Here is an 18,501-nt window from a genome sequence, read left to right as displayed (position 1 = left end):
GGTTGTAGAAGAGAACTCATACAGTGCACAGAAGAAAACGACACCACATGCCTATCAAAGGACCAATTAGCACACGGCTGTCCGGCAACTAGATAGTTGAGATTCTATGTTAATTAGATTCAATTAATCAAAAACTTAGGAAAATACATTTTTAAGTTTGACACACCTAAAACCTAGATCTAAAAAGTTTTCAAATCTCAATCTGTCTAATCCATATGTGTACAATTCTGGCCATGAGGTATCACAATGCAGACTCAATTTTGCTCATACATCTTTAAATGCCAAGTCTTAAATATGAACTTCTGGTTACATGCAACTTTGTCGTCAATCAGAATTTACTGCAGGAGCATTCTAATTTAATCAATGCAAGGGTTTTGAATGGGAAAAATATGCAAGACCATTTAGAGAAAACATTCATAACCAGTGGTGAACTGCACAATCCAGTATATAACCTGAACGTCACATAGTTTTTTCTAAAACCATCACCAGGTCAAAAATAACAAACAGACACACCCTGAAAATTGGGCACATCTTGGGAGCGGCCTCTCTCTTTTGTATGTTTCTGCAATTCCAAAATGTTTTAATCCACAGCAAGATTAGGGAACACCAATCTCGCTCCACCAACCTAAAGCTGCCTTTCAGTTTCTTTTGCAGTAAGGGAAGCTATTTTCTATCCCTTCACAATGAAAAGTTACCACTTCTGCTTGAATATTACAAAAGACAGTTGTATCTCTATTTCTTCCCGAGTCGGATCCTCCAAGTGTAGTACTGAACCATAAAGATTAGATATCAGTGAACACAAGCAATTAAAGCTTTCATTTATTTGCATTTCCACATATTCCAACATTAAAAATATTTAAATAAAAGTAGATGGTATTCACAGTAGAATATTCTACATAATAATGACAGGGTATGGAATTTCAGCAGGTCTATTTCAACTCATAAAGCATAACCAAGAACTAATTGCGACTCCGTTGACAAAACAGAAGATATAAAAGAGTACGGTTCACAACGGTGTGCCAAACGTTACTCTTTGAATTTGTCTCACTGGATTACGTGCCAAAAGGCGGCACTTTGGATAGAAATGAAGCCTAAAAAGACAAAAATGGATCACTCTCTGCGATTTCAAAGGAGCCAGGTTATGTTGGGCTTTTTACAAAGTATATCCATTTGCTAGTGGTAGGCTACAACTTGACAAAAGAGTGCTGCATTTAAGTCCATTTAATTACCAACAGAAACACAATCGAGGAATAATTGGAAGAGTGTAATCATTTTCTACTTAACCATTTGACAATTATAGCACTACTTCTGGAACAATAAATATGGTCATGTTATGAGTGCTCATTAATTCAATGAAAATTCTCTAATTAGCACCTACCTGCTGTTCCCATTTCCAGCACAGTCTTCCCTCTCCTAATTCCTGAAAACCTCTTCCTTCAGTTTCTCTCAAATAACCACCGCCAGATATTTTCTAAATATTAGGCAGAAGTTAAAGTGGCCAACCTCTCTCACCATTCAACGCACTGAAATCCACAACTGCCTTGACTTCACTTCCTCCCACCCCATTTCCTGCAAGGGTTCTATCCCATGCTCCCAGTTTCCTTGTCTCATTCATGCTCCCCCTGGCAATGCAACCTTCCATTAAGACTTCACAAGGGTTTCTTCAGTGGTGTACATTCCATTTCTTTCACTTCTGCTCACACTTCCCCCTGCATCCCAGAACCACACACTCAGGGCATGTAACACCAAGCCTTCCCAACACCCCATTCCTTTCAGGTAAAACAGTGATTGAGTTGTACTTCTTTCAATTCAGTACACTATACTCACAATGCATTCTTTTCTACGCAGGGCCACAGGGGCAATCACAGATTAAGTTGGCCAATAGCGTCCTACACTGTTCAACTGGAACTCAATGTAAACTCGAGGAACAGCACCTCATTCTTTGATCAGGACTTTTACAGACTCCAGACCGATTCCAACAATTTTGGGTCCTAGCTTCAGTCTCCATTTTATTTTTGGACAGCAACTGTTGGTGGTACTTCTGCTTTTCCCATTTATACCTCCTCTGGAGCCTGGATCCATCTTTTGTTCCCTTTGTTATCCGTTTACCATCCCCGGTAGCCTTGCGGCATTAACCCTTTGCTCACCTATCTCTCTTACCTTGCATACCATCACAGGCCTTCCCTCCTTTTGTTGTTTTCTCCATGCCACTGTAATGGGCTTTAAGTAAGTAGACATCTCTAATTTCTTCCAGTTCTAATGAAAGGTCACCAACCTTAAACCTCCAACTATTTCTCTCTCCACAGATGCTGCCTGGCGCCGAGTACTTCCAGTATTTTATTTCCGGCATTTTCGTTTTATATTTCAAATTTCCACTATCTGTAATACTTTACTAACTTGTCCCACCATTTAGGGATCACTGATTACAAGAAAACCAATGTCCAAAAATAGCGATGTAATGGAGGCTGAAAGTTTATTTTGATGGAAAAAATATTCCCACAGGAATCCGGAGTTCCACAGTTTAGTAATAAATGCTTCCTGGAGAGATAAGCAAGGATATTTTGTTTCCTCTGAAACTGAGCTGGGAATCTCTCCCAAAAAAAAACAATGGACACCTACTTCCTAGACATTTATGAAATGTGTTCTATGCAGAAATCTGTCCACTTCATCCAGATGAATAATATTCACAGCAAATTGCAACTGTAATTTTCGAGAAATTACATTTCCCAACTTGCTTATGATATTAGTATTAGCTGCCTCATTCAGGCATTCTTCACTCGAGGACAATGGTCAATGGTTCCCAAATATGACATGTTGGTGAGATTTATTAGCAGGTGGAGTCATAGCACACAGTAAATGCTGACTTGGGTTTTAAGTTGTCTTTGAGGTAGTTGCCAATTCATTTCAAAGCCCTCGCATAATTGAAGTTTTAATGCAACTAGTAGCTCCTTAATTGAAGGGTCAGCATACTGTTACTAATTAAAAACTGCAGATTTTTTGTGACAAATGTTTTGAGTAGTGTATATTTCCACCAGCTTCCACTGCACAAATAATTAGCCACTTTATTGCTCCATAAATTATATATTTTTCGAAGGAATAAAATGACACAAACATATATTGGTTTCAACGGCTTTTTACAACCAATAACTATAACAGCTGTCTCATACTCCATCAATACTAGACATTAAAGCATTATTGCTCAGGAATTTATTAAGAAATGCGTTCTGTATTGTAAAATCTCCCAAAATTACACACATAAACTTCTGTACTGCTGAGTTGAGCTCAATATATGCCAATTTGTTAAAGACACAGCTCTAAAAATATATATATGAATCTATCAGCTGAACAGTAGGATAGCGAGAGGATTTTCTTTGTGAAAACTGCTGAAACAGTGCAGTTTATGCAGAGATATCTGATCAACAACCCATTGGTAAGAAGCATGCTAAGAGAATTTAAAGTGTATTATAGACAGCATTGTCAGCTTATCTACTTAACTAACCATATGTTACCTTTGAAAAGAACAACTGCCTAAACTTCCAAACTTGCGATAGTCATCTGGGCTAGAGATGACTGTACTCCACAATAAACGCACCTTTCACTTAGAATATTGACTCACTATGAGATCAGAACAATAATGGGCACGGAATCTGTATACCTGTGGCACTTGTACTAGTGCTTCAAATTATTGTGCCATCATAATGGTTCATCTTTTTAAAATAGAGTTTACATTTTATCTGCATTCCCAAAATATAAGCTTTTTTTGATTTAGAAGTAAATTAAGGAGCTGCACACCGATTGGTCATGCAAATATCCTTCGCACTGCAGAACTACAGTTGGAACAAGATAGCAGGGGGCATGGTCTGAATGACAGCGGGAAAAGGTTTCCTGAAGTAACAACCTAGGCCCACTGAGAGATGTAAAGCAGAATTGAGGAAAATCTACTTTTACTGCTGATAACAATTTCAGGGAAGAAGGCATGGTCTAGGAATACGGCTACATTGAAGAAATTATCTGCGACTCTGTACGTTAGCCTGTCGAAGCATGGTCATTTCAACAACTTTATTTGTGTCACTCTCCACTTAGAATCAGCCATGGCGGATAATGCATCAAGAATGAAAGGTCTTGCCACTCTCAGAGGTAAAAGCCGGCATAAACTAAACCCAACGACAAACTGAGGTCAGAGCTTGTGAAATCTTGCCTTTGTTCATGTTGTCTCAAAGTAACTGGCATTTTATATAATGAATTGGAACACAACTATCCGATTCATTGATTCTCAAAACCTTTGTGGAATGGACCAAGCCTCTCTCCCCTTTATCTGGCAACATTCAATGGTAACTGCAAAAGGAAATCTCCCTGTTCCTGTCTTTTGCTTCTCCCCCTCGCTCAATTTTTCTCTCAGTGCTCCACTTCTGATTTGCTGCTGCCGTTCACTTTGTTTGTCATCGTGTCCCACTTCACGGCTTTCTTTCCATGATCAATTTTTATTTCTTCATTTCTCTTCCATTGCCTCCCCATGCTCGCTTTTTAACCTCACTTGTCTCTTTCGTTCCCAAAACGATCTTTTTAGTTGGCATCGTGCAGCGTTGCAACTGTTACTCAGCAAACAGCATGAACAAGAGGGAGTCGGACAGCAAGGTTTTAGATATCCGCTGGGGTAGCCAGACGTCAATAAATAGCAAGGTTTTCATCAATTGGTGAGGTGCAATGGTACAATGTGAGACTTTAATACACAGTCTGGAATGGGCTTTGCAAAAGGAGCATATTGGAACCAAAAAAACTGAACAGTTCATCTCAATAAATTTTAGCTGGGACTGTCAAGACTGATGGTTCCAGCAGAGGAGCCTGTATTCACTTGCTGTACCTCTAATTCAAGTCTAACAGAATAAACACTGCACACACGTACCAGATACCTCACAACTTTATTCCACTAGCTAAACACTAACTAGCTAGCTCTGACAAGACAGAAATTTATTAATTTATGATGCCTCTACAAAAAACTGGAGTGTTTTAAGTTTGCTCAAAGAGGGACGGTTTTACCAATCATCTTAATTATAAAAAGTTATCGTACATACCTGGTGCTAAAAGAACAGGGACTAAAAATAATGCGAGCAGAAAATAACACACATTTTTAAAAGTAGGTCTTGAAATAACTACAAGATCTTATGCACAGCTTGAATCAAGAATGATATCAAAGATCCAAGGTTTCAATATTTTCCACCATGAATGCCAATAAGCAAATAATACACCAACAGGAGAAGTGTCAGAATTCACATTTTGTTAATACATGACACAAGCTGCAACATCTGCAACAACCCAGAACCAAATGAATTTGACACATTCTATTCGAAATCCTGTTCCTGGTTTTGCTGTTGCGAGTGGCTGAAGGCTTAATCAAGGGAGCAGGCAATTCATCAATCCCAACAACCCTGCTTCCGGATGCCTGACAGCACCCACATGTTTTTTTTCCAAGTGTAAACCTGCCCACCTGTCAACACCATCACAGCAACAAACATAAAACATATGATTAATGGTAAATGTGTTCATTTACAGTTTGGGCTATTAACAGCCCCCACCTCCCCAAAGCTTTGGCTATTAACACCCCCCCCCCCCCCCCCCCCAATTGAAAGTGAAAAGGATTGTGCCACTTAATAGGATTAAAAGCACAATGCTGTTTATTGGGTCAGCTTTTCCCCAAAATGTTACTCTATTTCCATCATAAAAGATTTTTAAGAGTGCCAAAGCTAATGCTTGAAATACCACAGCACTATGCAGCTCTGCTTCAATTTTTGATAGCATTTGTTAACTTGGAATAAAAGTTGGTTCAAACAATAGTCAGTGGTCAGTACATCTAACCAGCTAATGTCCAAAGATCAGGATATTGAGCTGAATTTTTGTGCACCTCCACTTTTAAACAACTCAACTAGTCATACACTGAACACTTCACCCTTGGGGCAGCCCTGAGTAATCAAAAAATAAGCCTTGTAATTCAGAGCTCACTCACTTGTTAGTCTTATTAAAATGAAGCAATTCCTTACAGTTTCTTCTTAAACTTCATTATTGGTTTGTGAACTTGCTACGAAAAACAAACTTGTTTAAAAAAAAAAGAGAAATAGATATGTAAAACAATCAATTGCTTTACAACTAGAAATTTTAAAATAGTGATGCAGACAGCAAGGCATTAATAAGGAATGTTCTGAAAATAAGGGAGAGGATTGTACTCAATAAAATATCTTGCCAAGAGTCTCCTTAATTTCATCTAGACAAATGTTCCCTGGAAATGGGAATAGATTGTATAAAATAAAAACTCCCCTGAAGCACTTTTGGAGGTTAAAAGGCTAAGCTATTTTGAAAAGAAAGCCGCTGGATATTATTTGCATTGCATTAATGTCTTCAGTTGACTTTATGGCACCTGGCTACTGTGGCCACCTAATTGTATTGCAAGATTATTTCTTGTTCAGAGGAATTGGTCAAACTGCATAATTAAAAACAGTACTTTCACAAATAAGAGATACTAATATGGCATATAATAGTGCTTAACCTGAAAGAGAAACACTTCTGGTGCTGGATTCTCACATACTGGAACACTCACCTGATATGGCGTATAGGTTGGAGGTCTGATGTTCAAAGTCAGGTCTGGTGCCGTGCATCTTACCTCGGAAACTAGCAGGAAGTGTCAGGGATATGTGCCTGGAGCAAGACAAAATCATATTTCCCATCAAAATAGAAGATTTCAAATTACAGTCTTCCTGGCCATTTTGTTTTGTTGTTAAATTGAAATCAACAAAATAATTACGTCTTGGTAACTGCTAATGGACCGAAAATAGTACTAATAGAAACCTGAAATGTGTAAGAGCAGTGTATCAGATTATTTGCTCTTGAAATTAGTCACCAGGCCAATATTTTAGCACAGTACTAAGAGGTTGTGGTACTGTCAGAGCTCCCATTTTTCAGATGAGTCATTAAACCAAATTCCAACATGCTTTCCCAAGTGGATATAAATAATCCATGATCCTAATCAAAGGTGAGAGAGTTTGTTCTGGCAAATCTTTAGCTCACTGTCTATCATCAACACTAAACCAGATTATTTGGTTATTTATATTATTGCTGTTTGTGGGATGCCGTGTGCAAATTGGCTGCCATATCTGAACAGTGACTACATTCTAAAAGCACTTAATTGCCTGTGAAAACACCTTGGTGTGTCCAGAGGTCATGAAAGGCACTATTTAAAGCCATTGTTTCCACGATGGTCATTGACCTCATCGCCTCTGGGGATCTTCCCTCCACAGCCTCCAACCTCGTAGTCCCCCAACCCCACAAAGCCCACTTCTACCACTTTCCCAAAATCCACAAACAGGACATGCCTTGATCGACCCATCAAATCAGACTGTTCCTGCCTCGCAGAACTAATTTCTTCCCATCTTGATTCCATCGTCTTTCCCCTCGACCAGTCTCTTCCCACCTACATTTGTGATTCCTCTGATACCCTATGCCATATCAACGATTTCCAGTTGCCTGGTCCTGCCTCCTCTTCACATCCATCCCCAACCATGGAGGGTTTGAGGGCTCTCTGCTTCTTTCTTGAGTGGAGGCCCGAAGAATTCCCATCCTCCAGCACTCTCCTTCACCTAGCTGAACTTGTTCGGTCACTAAATAAGTTATCCGTTAACTTTTCTCACTTCTTTCAAATAAAAGGCATGGCATGTGTGCCAACATAGACTCCAGTCATGCTTGTCTTTTTGTGGAATGTGTGAAAAATTCCATGGTCCAGTCCTATTCGGCCTGCTCCCACAAATTTTTTTCCATTATATCAATGACTGTACTGGTGGTGCTTCATGCTCTTGCGTGGACTTGGAAAAAATTATCAACTTTGCTTCCAATTACCACCCCTCTCTCACCTTCACATGGTCCATCTCCGACTACTCTTCCCTTCTGTGACTTCTGTCTTCATTTGCAGTGATAGACTGACCAACAATATTGATTACAAACCCATAACTCTCAAGTTACCTCAACTACAGCTCCTCATAGCCTGCTTCCTGTAAGACTCTACTCTATTCACCCAGTTTCACTGCCTTCGTTGCATCTGCTGTGGTGATGCCAACTTCAAAAATGGTGCTTCTGACATGCCTGCATTTTCCTTAACCAAGGTTTCCTCCAAACCAGTGGTTGACAGGGCACTCAGCTGGGTTAGACCCATTTCCCACATCTCTGCCCTCAAGCCTCCTTCCCAGAATCAGGACAGGGTCCCCCTTGTCCTCACTTTCCACCACCAAGCTCCACATTCAAAGGATCATCCACCTTCATTTCTGCCAACTCCAGCATAATGCTACCACAGAATACATCTTTCTCTCACTCGAGTTAAATTCATGAGTTAAAGACAGTTGTGCAGTGAAGTAAGTTTTTTATATATTTAGTTTGGTGTTTTCACTCCATGAGAGCTGGATTTAAATAAAATGTCCAAACCAAATTCACAGGTAATGTTCAGTTGAAAGTTAGCTTTACATCCTAAAAGCTAATTTGCTTAAAAAACACAGCCCGATCTGCCATTATGACACTTAAAAAGCAGCATTTCTTTTCAGTCTTCAATACGTAATATCTATAGAACATCGATGAAACTCATTACAATTCAAAAACTGAGATTCAAGAATCAATGTAAACCAAGTTTAGAAATCTGCTTAAGTTTGCGAAAATGAGCAGAAAACATACATTTTTTACTGGGACTATCTACTCAAATTCTTCAAAGGAACCACATGGGCAACCTTTATTTTCAAACTGAAGCTATGTATTCTTGTTAAAATATAATTCACAAATAATCCTTAAAAAAAACACACCATTTTGAAAAGTCGCAGCTAATTCTCATGAACAATTTGTTTGCTTTTCCCAATGATGTGCATCACACTATATTGTATGTCTTAGGTTTCCACCATCCTATTAATTTAAACTTCCCTGGTCCAAGACTGTGCACAGGTCGGTTGTCAATTTTAAAAAGCTGGCATCAATCTCACAAGAGCAATTGCTGGTTTTAATGAACATTTCTCTTCCATTATCATCTCTGTGAAAGGCTTGTTCCAGTTTTTAAGATAGTAAATTGCTTGGAGACCAAAAGCCGGCATAGTTGACAAATGTGATGACTTTAAACATGTCTTCTTTCATGGAAACTGCAAACCAACAGCATTTCAAAACAAAATCCACTTGATCGGCCCTTTTGAAAAGCAAGTTCTCCGTATTTTTTTTTAATACATGTACATAAAATGACATTTTCAGTTTACACCCATTTGAAATGAGCTGCGACCTTGGTGGCATTCTCACCTCTGAAGTCAGGAGGTCCTGAGTTCAAGGGCCGCTCCAGAGATTTGACCACATAAACTAGATTGACACTTCCTGCAGACCTGAGGGAGTGCTGCACTGTTGGGAGTGCTGCCTTTTGGGTTGAGATGTTAAACCAAGACATTGTCTGGTGACTGAAGGTTTTAAAAAAAAAAATCCCATGGTATTTCCCATAAAACAGGACTTCTCCTGGTGCCCTCAGCAATATTTTTCCCTCCAGCAACATCAATAAAACACGTTACCTGGTTATTTATCTCATAATAGTTTGGGTGGTTCCGGCTTCCATGTTTCATACATTACAACCATGATTACATTGTAAAAATATTTAATTAGCTGCAAAGCACTTAGGAACATCCTGTGGTTGTGAAAGACACAATATAAAAGCTCAATATAAATGTCATGTTTTCCATAGAAATTTTATATTATCCCACATTTGCAGGGCAGATTTGTGGAGGAGTCAAAAAAGTGTGCTAATTTGTTTTTAAAAAAGGAATTGTATCACTTATGTGGAAGTTACCTAAAAAGCATTGATCCATAAATAGTGTTGCTAAGTTAACAGAAAAATCTCATTGACACCTCCTGTTTGACAATTCTTATATTCCTAGAAGGGCGGCACGGTAGCGCAGTGGTTAGCACTGTTGCTTCATAGTGCCCGGGACCCAGGTTAAATTCCCAGCTTGGGTCACTGTCTGGGCGAGTCTGCACGTTCTCCCCGTGTCTGCATGGATTTCCTACGGGTCCTCCGGTTTCCTCCCACAAGCCCCGAAAGACCTGCTTGTCATGTGAATTGGACATTCTGAATTCTTCCTCAGTGTATCCAAATGGGCGCAGGAGTGCGCCGACTCGGGGGTTTTCACAGTAACTTCACTGCAGTGTCAATGTAAGCCTACTTGTGAGATTAATAAAGATCATCATTATTCTACACCACAAACAGGCCCATAATGATCAATACTTAACCCTAACATTGCATGGTTTAAAGTTTCTCCCATGTTACAATTCACATTTGTAAAAAGAAATCTCTAAACTACTGTGCTCAGCGTTTTTCAAGACATCGTACCAATGATTTCACAAATTCATCAATGCATTCCCTTCAAGCAACTGTATCTGCATGCATACACTGTACCCCAACCTACACCAGCAACATCACTACAAGGATAGCAAGGACATTCCAATTGATTTGACTACAAGCCACTACTTTGCCCTTGTTACACCTGGCTAAACGGTTAGAAAAAGCAAGTGTTTTCTTGATTGATGACTTGCATTCACATAGCATCTTATCACATCGGCCTCGCTTGAAAGCAGTTCTCTGTCGCTGAAATACTCTGAAGGAGCATGGCATATAGGAGAGAAGCAGAATATCTATTTTGTGTGCAGAAAGAGATACCACAAACACCAACAGACAATCAATCACTCCATATGTTGTTGGTGATACTGGTTAATGTAGCAACATAGGAGGGTGGGCCGACACAATGCAATACTTCAAATAGTACAAGACTGTTAATGTTCAATGGGACTGTCAGAATAGGTACACAAGGACTCCATTCTAATGTTTCATCCAAAGACAGTGCCACCAACAATGTATCATTCCCTCAGTGCAGCCGTGGAATGTCAGCTTAGATTATGAAGTCAGACTACCATTTTTGGGCTCAAACCCAAGCCTCCCTCCTGGTCCAGACTCAAGAATGTTATTAAAAGCCAACTAGACAGTCACACAAGGGCCGAACTGTTCTGAAATTGTTTTGTTCATTAATTACTAATAAGTATGAGTCCATTATTTAGCAGTGATCAATTTTGGCAGAATATAGAAAGCCTGCAGATGCGATCAGAATTTGTTTCTGGTCTCCTTGAAAATAGGAATCTTATCAAGATTTTAAATACGGCTATCCCTAACGTGTCCGTAAAAAAAACACGCTAAACGAACGTCACCTATCCACAAGAAAACATATAACACGGGTGGGCTATATTCTTGATCTGTAATTTTTACATCATAAACCTTTTCACTGCTTTGAATCTAACTGGGTCACAAGTCCCTTGACTAACTTTACTGAGCACCTGCTCACCACTTCCCGCCTCCCAATCCTACTGCGAGCAGCTCGCCCCCACCCCCGCCCCACTCTCCCAACCCTCCCGCTTGCCTCCCCCACTCACCAACTCACTCCTTCAACCCTCCCGACCCTCAACTGGAAAGAGTTAAATCAAAATCCATACTCTTTAGACCAGGCCTGACTAACATTGCCAACGGAGGCCTTTTGCTATCTACTGCATCAAAGCAGTAGGCGCACACAACTTCCTTCCGTGGCTACTTTGTAACTTTTAACAAGTTCATGAGCGGAATGTGCTCAATCACAACGAGGGCTAAAAATTAACATTGTAAAAATCAAAAGGTCCAGTGGTCCAGTGAGCATTTAAAACTCAGCTCCACACCAAACTGTGCCAGTCATACACCGACTGATGTGAAATCGGTATATGATGGCCTTCTGGAAGCATTGTCAAGTTGTCATTCGTGGATTTGGAATACAGATCTGGACCTAAACTCCTGAATCATGGAGCCACCTCTAGAACCAGATACAAAATTGCCATTATGATGCAACCCTACATCTAATCCACATACACACCTGAAGCAGTCTTTAACGTAGGCATATAACAATAATTCAACCGCTAGAGCCTTTTATGTGCCAAGTGAGGATTCCAATTCAGGATGTAGAGAAAAAAAAAGAATTGCCTGCCACAAAAAAATGAACATTACAATTAAAAATTCCCAGAGTTCTTTGAATACACATCTTCTAAATACCTGCACTTGAGCAACATATGGCAAATCAATTACCAGTCTAAATTCTAAAACAAAAAACATGGCAAGCATTGCACAGAAATAATCAACAGCAACGGTTTGCCTCAGATTAGAGCAGCCACTAGAGTTTTGAATACAATTAATCATCATTCCCAAGCTATAGGAAGCCATATTGACACTTATTCATAATTTGAATATTTAATTACAGTGAACTTCCTCATCAAATTATCACAAACTGGGAGAAAAGCCTGAAAGATTTGAATAATTACAGGGTTTAACCCCTCAACTGCTACTCCAGTGAGGGCTTAATTAGCATATTACATAATAGGCTGAAGGGAAAATAGGGAAGTGATTAGCTCTCTAACTGCGAACAATGTGCAGATAGAGTAGTAAGATACTTCTGATTACAGCAGTTTAAAAATAGAAGAGTACATATTCAGTCAACTCAAGAAAACAATTTAGAAGGGAAACTGCAGACCATCTTCACACAATCTACTAATAAATCTGAAGCTCAGTAAACCAATAAATCATTATCCCTACTTTTGGAGTTTATACATGTTGGATATTTAAATCACAAGCAATTTTACAAATTATTTAGACGCTCTGATTTTAAAAAAAAACGATGGTCATGTGTGTCAACACAATCTATTTACACCTTCTACAAATAGGTGAGGTTAGTGCTAGATTAAGTTAGGGTTACGGTCGACCTCCAAATTGACACTGTTGTCAGCAGGTTCACTTACTGTGTTTAAAACTAGTTAGATTGGGAGCAAGCCAAGGGGTTGCAACAACTCCACAAACTGCAACACTCAACAGAAAAGCACATGCATTTGTGGATCACGAAGTTATGACAGTTATGGATCGGGATGCTGTGACATAATTCCCTTTAATGGTAGGCTCAGTATTTCAAATTAATCCTTTGCATTGCACTTTGGTCTGCAAGTCTGAAGACTGTTAAAGTGAACTAGAACCAACCCCATCACTCAGACTGACTGCAGGGAGAGTCTGCATACAAAATCACTGGTCCGGGCAAACATAAAGCACTTCCTGGATAAACTACACTCAGAAATAAATCCCTATGTACCATCATTAAAAAAAATTAAAGATAAAAAATAATTTGAAAATTCATACCATGAAATTATCTCCCAAATTAACCCAAAAAGGTTCAAATTAAAATGATTGCGAAAGTACAATTACAATGTATCAGCTTGTTTTAATCAAGCTAATTTTCCATTTTATATCACTGTCGGGGCTGGAAACTCTACCTGTATATTGGAAAACCTAGACTTGGTTCTTCCAGTCTCCAGATCATCAAACCCCTTTAAAGTCCCAATGTGGTGACTCCATGGGAAATGCCCAGGAAGTATGGACACTTCCAAGAAAGTCTCCAACCCCTCAGTTAGAGTCAGAGACTTTGGATGGTTAAAACTTACTTGCCCGAATAAATATTCAGGAAATATTAGACAGAAGCATCCAAGTCTAACTCCTGGGTAGCTATGCAACTGACCACTGCCCCCCCCCCCCCCCCCCCCCACTCACTCACCCCCCCGGACCAACGGCCTCACCCTGCCACCTCACTCACCTGCCACCCTATCCCTCACTACATTTACCTCACCCATCCGACCTGCTTACTCATCTTAACCTTCGCTGCATAGGTTTTCAAAGCAGCTTTGCGACATTTTAACCCTTTATTTACTAGAATATGGCAGCTAGTGCCATAAAAAAGGGGATGTAGCTTCTGCACAGAATCCCTCCTCATTTGTCTCCCAAGGTTTCCTGCGCTGAATGAGTTTGGAAGAACTTCCATTGGAAGATTGCCCAGAAAAGAATTGGAAGAAGGTAAATGGGACTTTTTGTCAGAAATAGGGGTCCCGTCCCTGTTCGGAAGATTTGGGCTTTAGTGAAATCCTGATCTATTGCGCTTATCAACTTTTAAAATCAGTTGCTACTTAGCTGTTCAAGTTAAACCCTGGACACTAAGGTTATTCTACTGGGAGAAATGCCATTATGGCAGGTGCAACTAAAACTAATTGTTCATATTTTCACTGCTAATGCCGATTTCATGGTCTGCCACGTGTTAGCAATGAACCTTTGCTGTTTAAAACTGTAAGTGGTTCAAAATTATGATTAGACATTAATGCTTGAACAGGTCAATAGCCTCTAGGACTGTGAACTCAACCATACCACAAAACAAAATAGCAGTTCGCATTAAAAAATAAAAAGCCTGTTGGCTGCCAAACTTGGTTAAAGTCAAGTATTCATCATGCCAGAAATGAAATCCCACTGGGTTGTAACAGTCAGTGATATCCACTGCTTTACATTTGATGTCACCAACGCGAAATGTATTTATATTGGTCTCAAAGCACATTATTCCCTTTGCACCATTCAAGATATGCACCCACTTACCAACATTTAACAGCTTCAAGAACTCAAAACATGACCACTCAGAAATCCCATTTCCTTCCATGCAAAATCGATTGTTGCATAAATTGTGCATGGAAGGCAATTAAAATATTACAAATGCACAGACATGTAAATTCTGGTGCAAATTAATAGCTTAAAACTTGTTCTTCCTCACTATTTTATTGCACATCTCCCTTACAGTTAAGAATTTGTGTATTGACTTATTTCTTGTTTATGAAAATGAAACAACAAGCACATTTTTCCAAACACAAGTTTGGCTTAAAATTCATTGAACTCTCATAAAAGCTATGTTAAACTTTGGCAAAATTTCTTGCAAGAATTTAAATCAAAACTTAAAACACAAAATATATAACACACATTTGCTGACACTAAAAAAACATCAAATTATTCAATACAAAAGAGGCCATTAGTCCATAGTACCTGTGTTGCCACTTTGAAAGATCCCAATTATTCCCACTGGTTGTTCTTTCCCTATTGTCCTGAAATTGCACGGGATCAGAAATAACAACAGAACTGTGCAAAATATGTATTCATGTTCTAAGTTTAGACTCCTCTAATCAAAATCTATACCTGAAGCATTAGCTCATCTTCCCTCTTTGTAAATGCTAATGAACCTGCTGTGTATTTTCAGCATTTTCTGTTTCCCTTTCACTTTCCATTTATAACTTGGACATTTTTTTTCTTTATATAGGTTACTTAATTTTAGATTTTTTTTTAAACAACAAAGTTATTTTTTTCTTGTTTATCCACAAAATATCACCATAAGTGTTTCTTAATAAGAATCTATACTGTTACAAGATCTCCAGAGCCATAATTAGAGGGAACTAATTGAAGCCATGTTTTGACACTCTTACTAAATTCACGGATGCAATGTGACACATTCTCAACACTGTTACTCCATAACCATGGAGACAGTGAAAGCATTAAACTAATAAATCTCATTTGCATTCCCATCATGCAATTATGACTGAGCTAAATACTATCTCAAGCACTACCATTTCACACAAAGTTTCCAATCTAAAGAAGATAGGAACAATGACATTTATCTGACACTCAGGAAATATCAGAACACTGGCACTGCTTTTTCAAAATTGATGAAAAATACAGTGATTATGATTTTCATAATCTTTTCGCATAAAATCAATCTTGTATTTCAAAGGAGAAAAAGGGGCCATCAACACGGGAAAAAAATTAGAAACTGTACAGTGTTGCGAGGCATTATGAAAAAAAAAAGATTTGATCAAGAATCAGTCAATTGGGTAATAGAGTTAAACTTAGTAACCAAGTTAATATTTGATGAGCTATATAAAAGATTTCATCAGTATTTTGCCAGTCCTGCGCACACAGCAACTTATCCAGCATTAGCTGGACTGTATTCTGATCGACAAAATTTGTATAAAAACTAGATTCGCTTGCATCGATGGCAGACCATGTCAATTTTCAAAGTTCTGGTTCCAACAAAAAAAAAGGCACGAGAGGAGCCGGATGTTTACAAAAAGAATGAGAGAGGAGCCGGGAATTTAAAAAGAGCAAGAGAAGCCGGGAGTTTAAAAAGAGTGCGAGAAAAAAAGGGGAGTTTAAAAAGAGTGCGCGGGGACCCAGGAGTTTAAAAAGAGCGAGAGGAACTGGGAGGAGAGAGAGATGGATAAATACAAACGCCGGTTCAGAAAGTGTCATGGGACAAAAGCAGCTGATTAGTGAGTAAATCCCGGTGAATATTTTCAATCTTTCAAACTAACCCATTGCTTAACGCTAAGGCAGGGACAAAAAATATATAGAATAGTACTGTGCAATTATAACAGAAGTGCTTGGTAAGAAACAAGGCTAACATAAATAAGATCCCTAGCTAACCTAATTTTTGTTTCAGAGAGTAACTAGCTTAATCGAGAGGAACATCATGGCAGGAGACTTCAGACCCGTGATATGCTCCTCCTGCACAAAGTGGGAAATGAGGGACGCTGGACCATGTGTGCAGAAGGTATGCCCAAATTCAATTTCTAGCTAACTGGATTTCGGAGCTGCGGATGGACTCACTGTGGAGCATCCACGTGCGGTGCGAAGGAACTCCTGGATAGCATGTTTAGCAAGGTGGTCATATCACAGGTGAGGATTGCATGAGCAGAAAGGGAATGGATGGCCATCAAGAACAATAAAAGACTCTGTGGTCATCCTCCTTGCAAACAGATATACCGCTTTGGATACTGTTGGGGAGGAGGGGGGGAATGGCCTCTCAGGGGAAAGCAGCAGCCAAGTTCACGGCACTGTGGTGGCTCTGCTCTTCAGATGGGTGGGAGAAAAGCGCGTGGCAGGGCAATATTGATAGGGAATTCAATAGTAAGGGGCAGCAGGGTAGCATGGTGGTTAGCATAAATGCTTCACAGCTCCAGGGTCCCAGGTTCGATTCCCGGCTGGGTCACTGTCTGTGTGGAGTCTGCACGTCCTCCCCCTGTGTGCGTGGGTTTCCTCCGGGTGCTCCGGTTTCCTCCCACAGTCCAAAGATGTGCGGGTTAGGTGGATTGGCCATGCTAAATTGCCCGTAGTGTCCTAATGAAAGTAAGGTTAAGGGGGTGTTGTTGGGTTACGGGTATAGGGTGGATACGTGGGTTTGAGTAGGGTGATCATGGCTCGGCACAACATTGAGGGCCAAAGGGCCTGTTCTGTGCTGTACTGTTCTATGTTCTATGTTCTATGATAAACACCTCTGTGGCCGCAAACATGAATCAAGGATGGAATGTTGCCTCCCTGCTGCCAGGATCTGGGATGTCACAGAAAGGCTGCAGGGCATTCTGAGGAGGGAAGGTGAACAGCAAGTGGTCATGGTACATACACATTGGTACCAACGACATAGGTAAACTAACGGATGAGGACCTGCAAGCAGAGTACAGGAAATTAGAGATAAATTAAAATCCAGGACATCAAATGTAGTAATTTCAGGATTACTCTCAGTTCCACGCGCAAAAGCGAGCAGGAATAAGATCAGATGAATACATGGTTGGAGAGATGATGTAGCCAGGAGGGATTCAGATTCTTGGGGCACTGGGACCAGTTCTGGGGAAGGTAGGACCTGTACAAAGCGGACAGGTTGCACCCGGGCAGAGCTGGGACCAATGCTATTGTGGGGGTTTTGCTAGTCCTGCTGGGGAGTACTGAAACTAGTGTAGCAGGGGAATGAGGATCTCAGGAGTGGGATCGGATAGGTCAAATTCAGATCAGGAAAATGGAGGTAGAACATTAGCTAGCGATGTAGAAGGTGTAGTGATGGACTTGGAATTACAGGAGAAGCAAAGTTTAAAAAGTACCTAGCAAGGAAAAATGGTGGGTTCAAATTGTTTATACTTCAATGCAAGGAGTATTACAAACAAGGTAGATGAGTTAAGGACATATGGCAGCAGGATGTTCTAACAAAAACCTGGCTAAAGGAGGGGTAAAATTGGCACTCAATACCCCTGGTTATAGTCTTCAGACATGATAGGGTGGGAGATAAAACAAAAAGGAGTAGCACTAATGGTTAAAGAATCAATTCCAGCTGTGACAAGGGACGATATACTAAACAGGTCAGCAACAAGGCTTTATCGGTTGAAATTAGAAACAAAAAATGGGGGAGTCACACTACTGGGAATATGCACAGTAAGAAGTCTTACACCACCAGGTTAAAGTCCAACATGTTTGTTTCAAACACTAGCTTTCGGAGCACCGCTCCTTCCTCAGGTGAATGAAGAGATTTGTTCCAGAAACAAATATATAGACAAATTCAAAGATGCCTGACAATGCTTTGAATGTGAGCATTTGCAGGTAATTGAATCTTTACAGATCCAGAGATAAGGGTAACCCCAGGTTAAAGAGGTGTGAATTGTCCCAAGCCAGGACAGTTGGTAGGATTTCGCAAGCCCAGGCCAGATGGTGGGGGATGAATGTAATGCGACATGAATCCAAGGTCCCGGTTGAGGCCGTACTCACGTGTGCGG

The 18,501-nt window shown here is 39.9% G+C and overlaps 1 protein-coding gene across 9 annotated transcripts in view; it reads right to left on the bottom strand.

Moving 5' to 3' along the window:
* The window catches only part of LOC119955409 (multivesicular body subunit 12B-like), a 185,960-nt gene that overhangs the window by 87,278 nt on the left and 80,181 nt on the right, over positions 1 to 18,501 (bottom strand). For all 9 annotated transcript variants that reach the window (XM_038781497.1, XM_038781498.1, XM_038781495.1 and 6 more), the window contains one exon: positions 6,590 to 6,687. In XM_038781497.1, coding sequence (XP_038637425.1) covers positions 6,590 to 6,687 — 98 coding nt within the window. The remainder of the gene's footprint in view (positions 1 to 6,589; positions 6,688 to 18,501) is intronic.

Source organism: Scyliorhinus canicula, chromosome 21, assembly GCF_902713615.1.
Source record: "Scyliorhinus canicula chromosome 21, sScyCan1.1, whole genome shotgun sequence".
Lineage (NCBI taxonomy): Eukaryota > Metazoa > Chordata > Chondrichthyes > Carcharhiniformes > Scyliorhinidae > Scyliorhinus > Scyliorhinus canicula.
The sequence above is the reverse complement of the archived record's forward strand: the minus strand, read 5'-3'. Positions and strand labels throughout refer to the sequence as shown.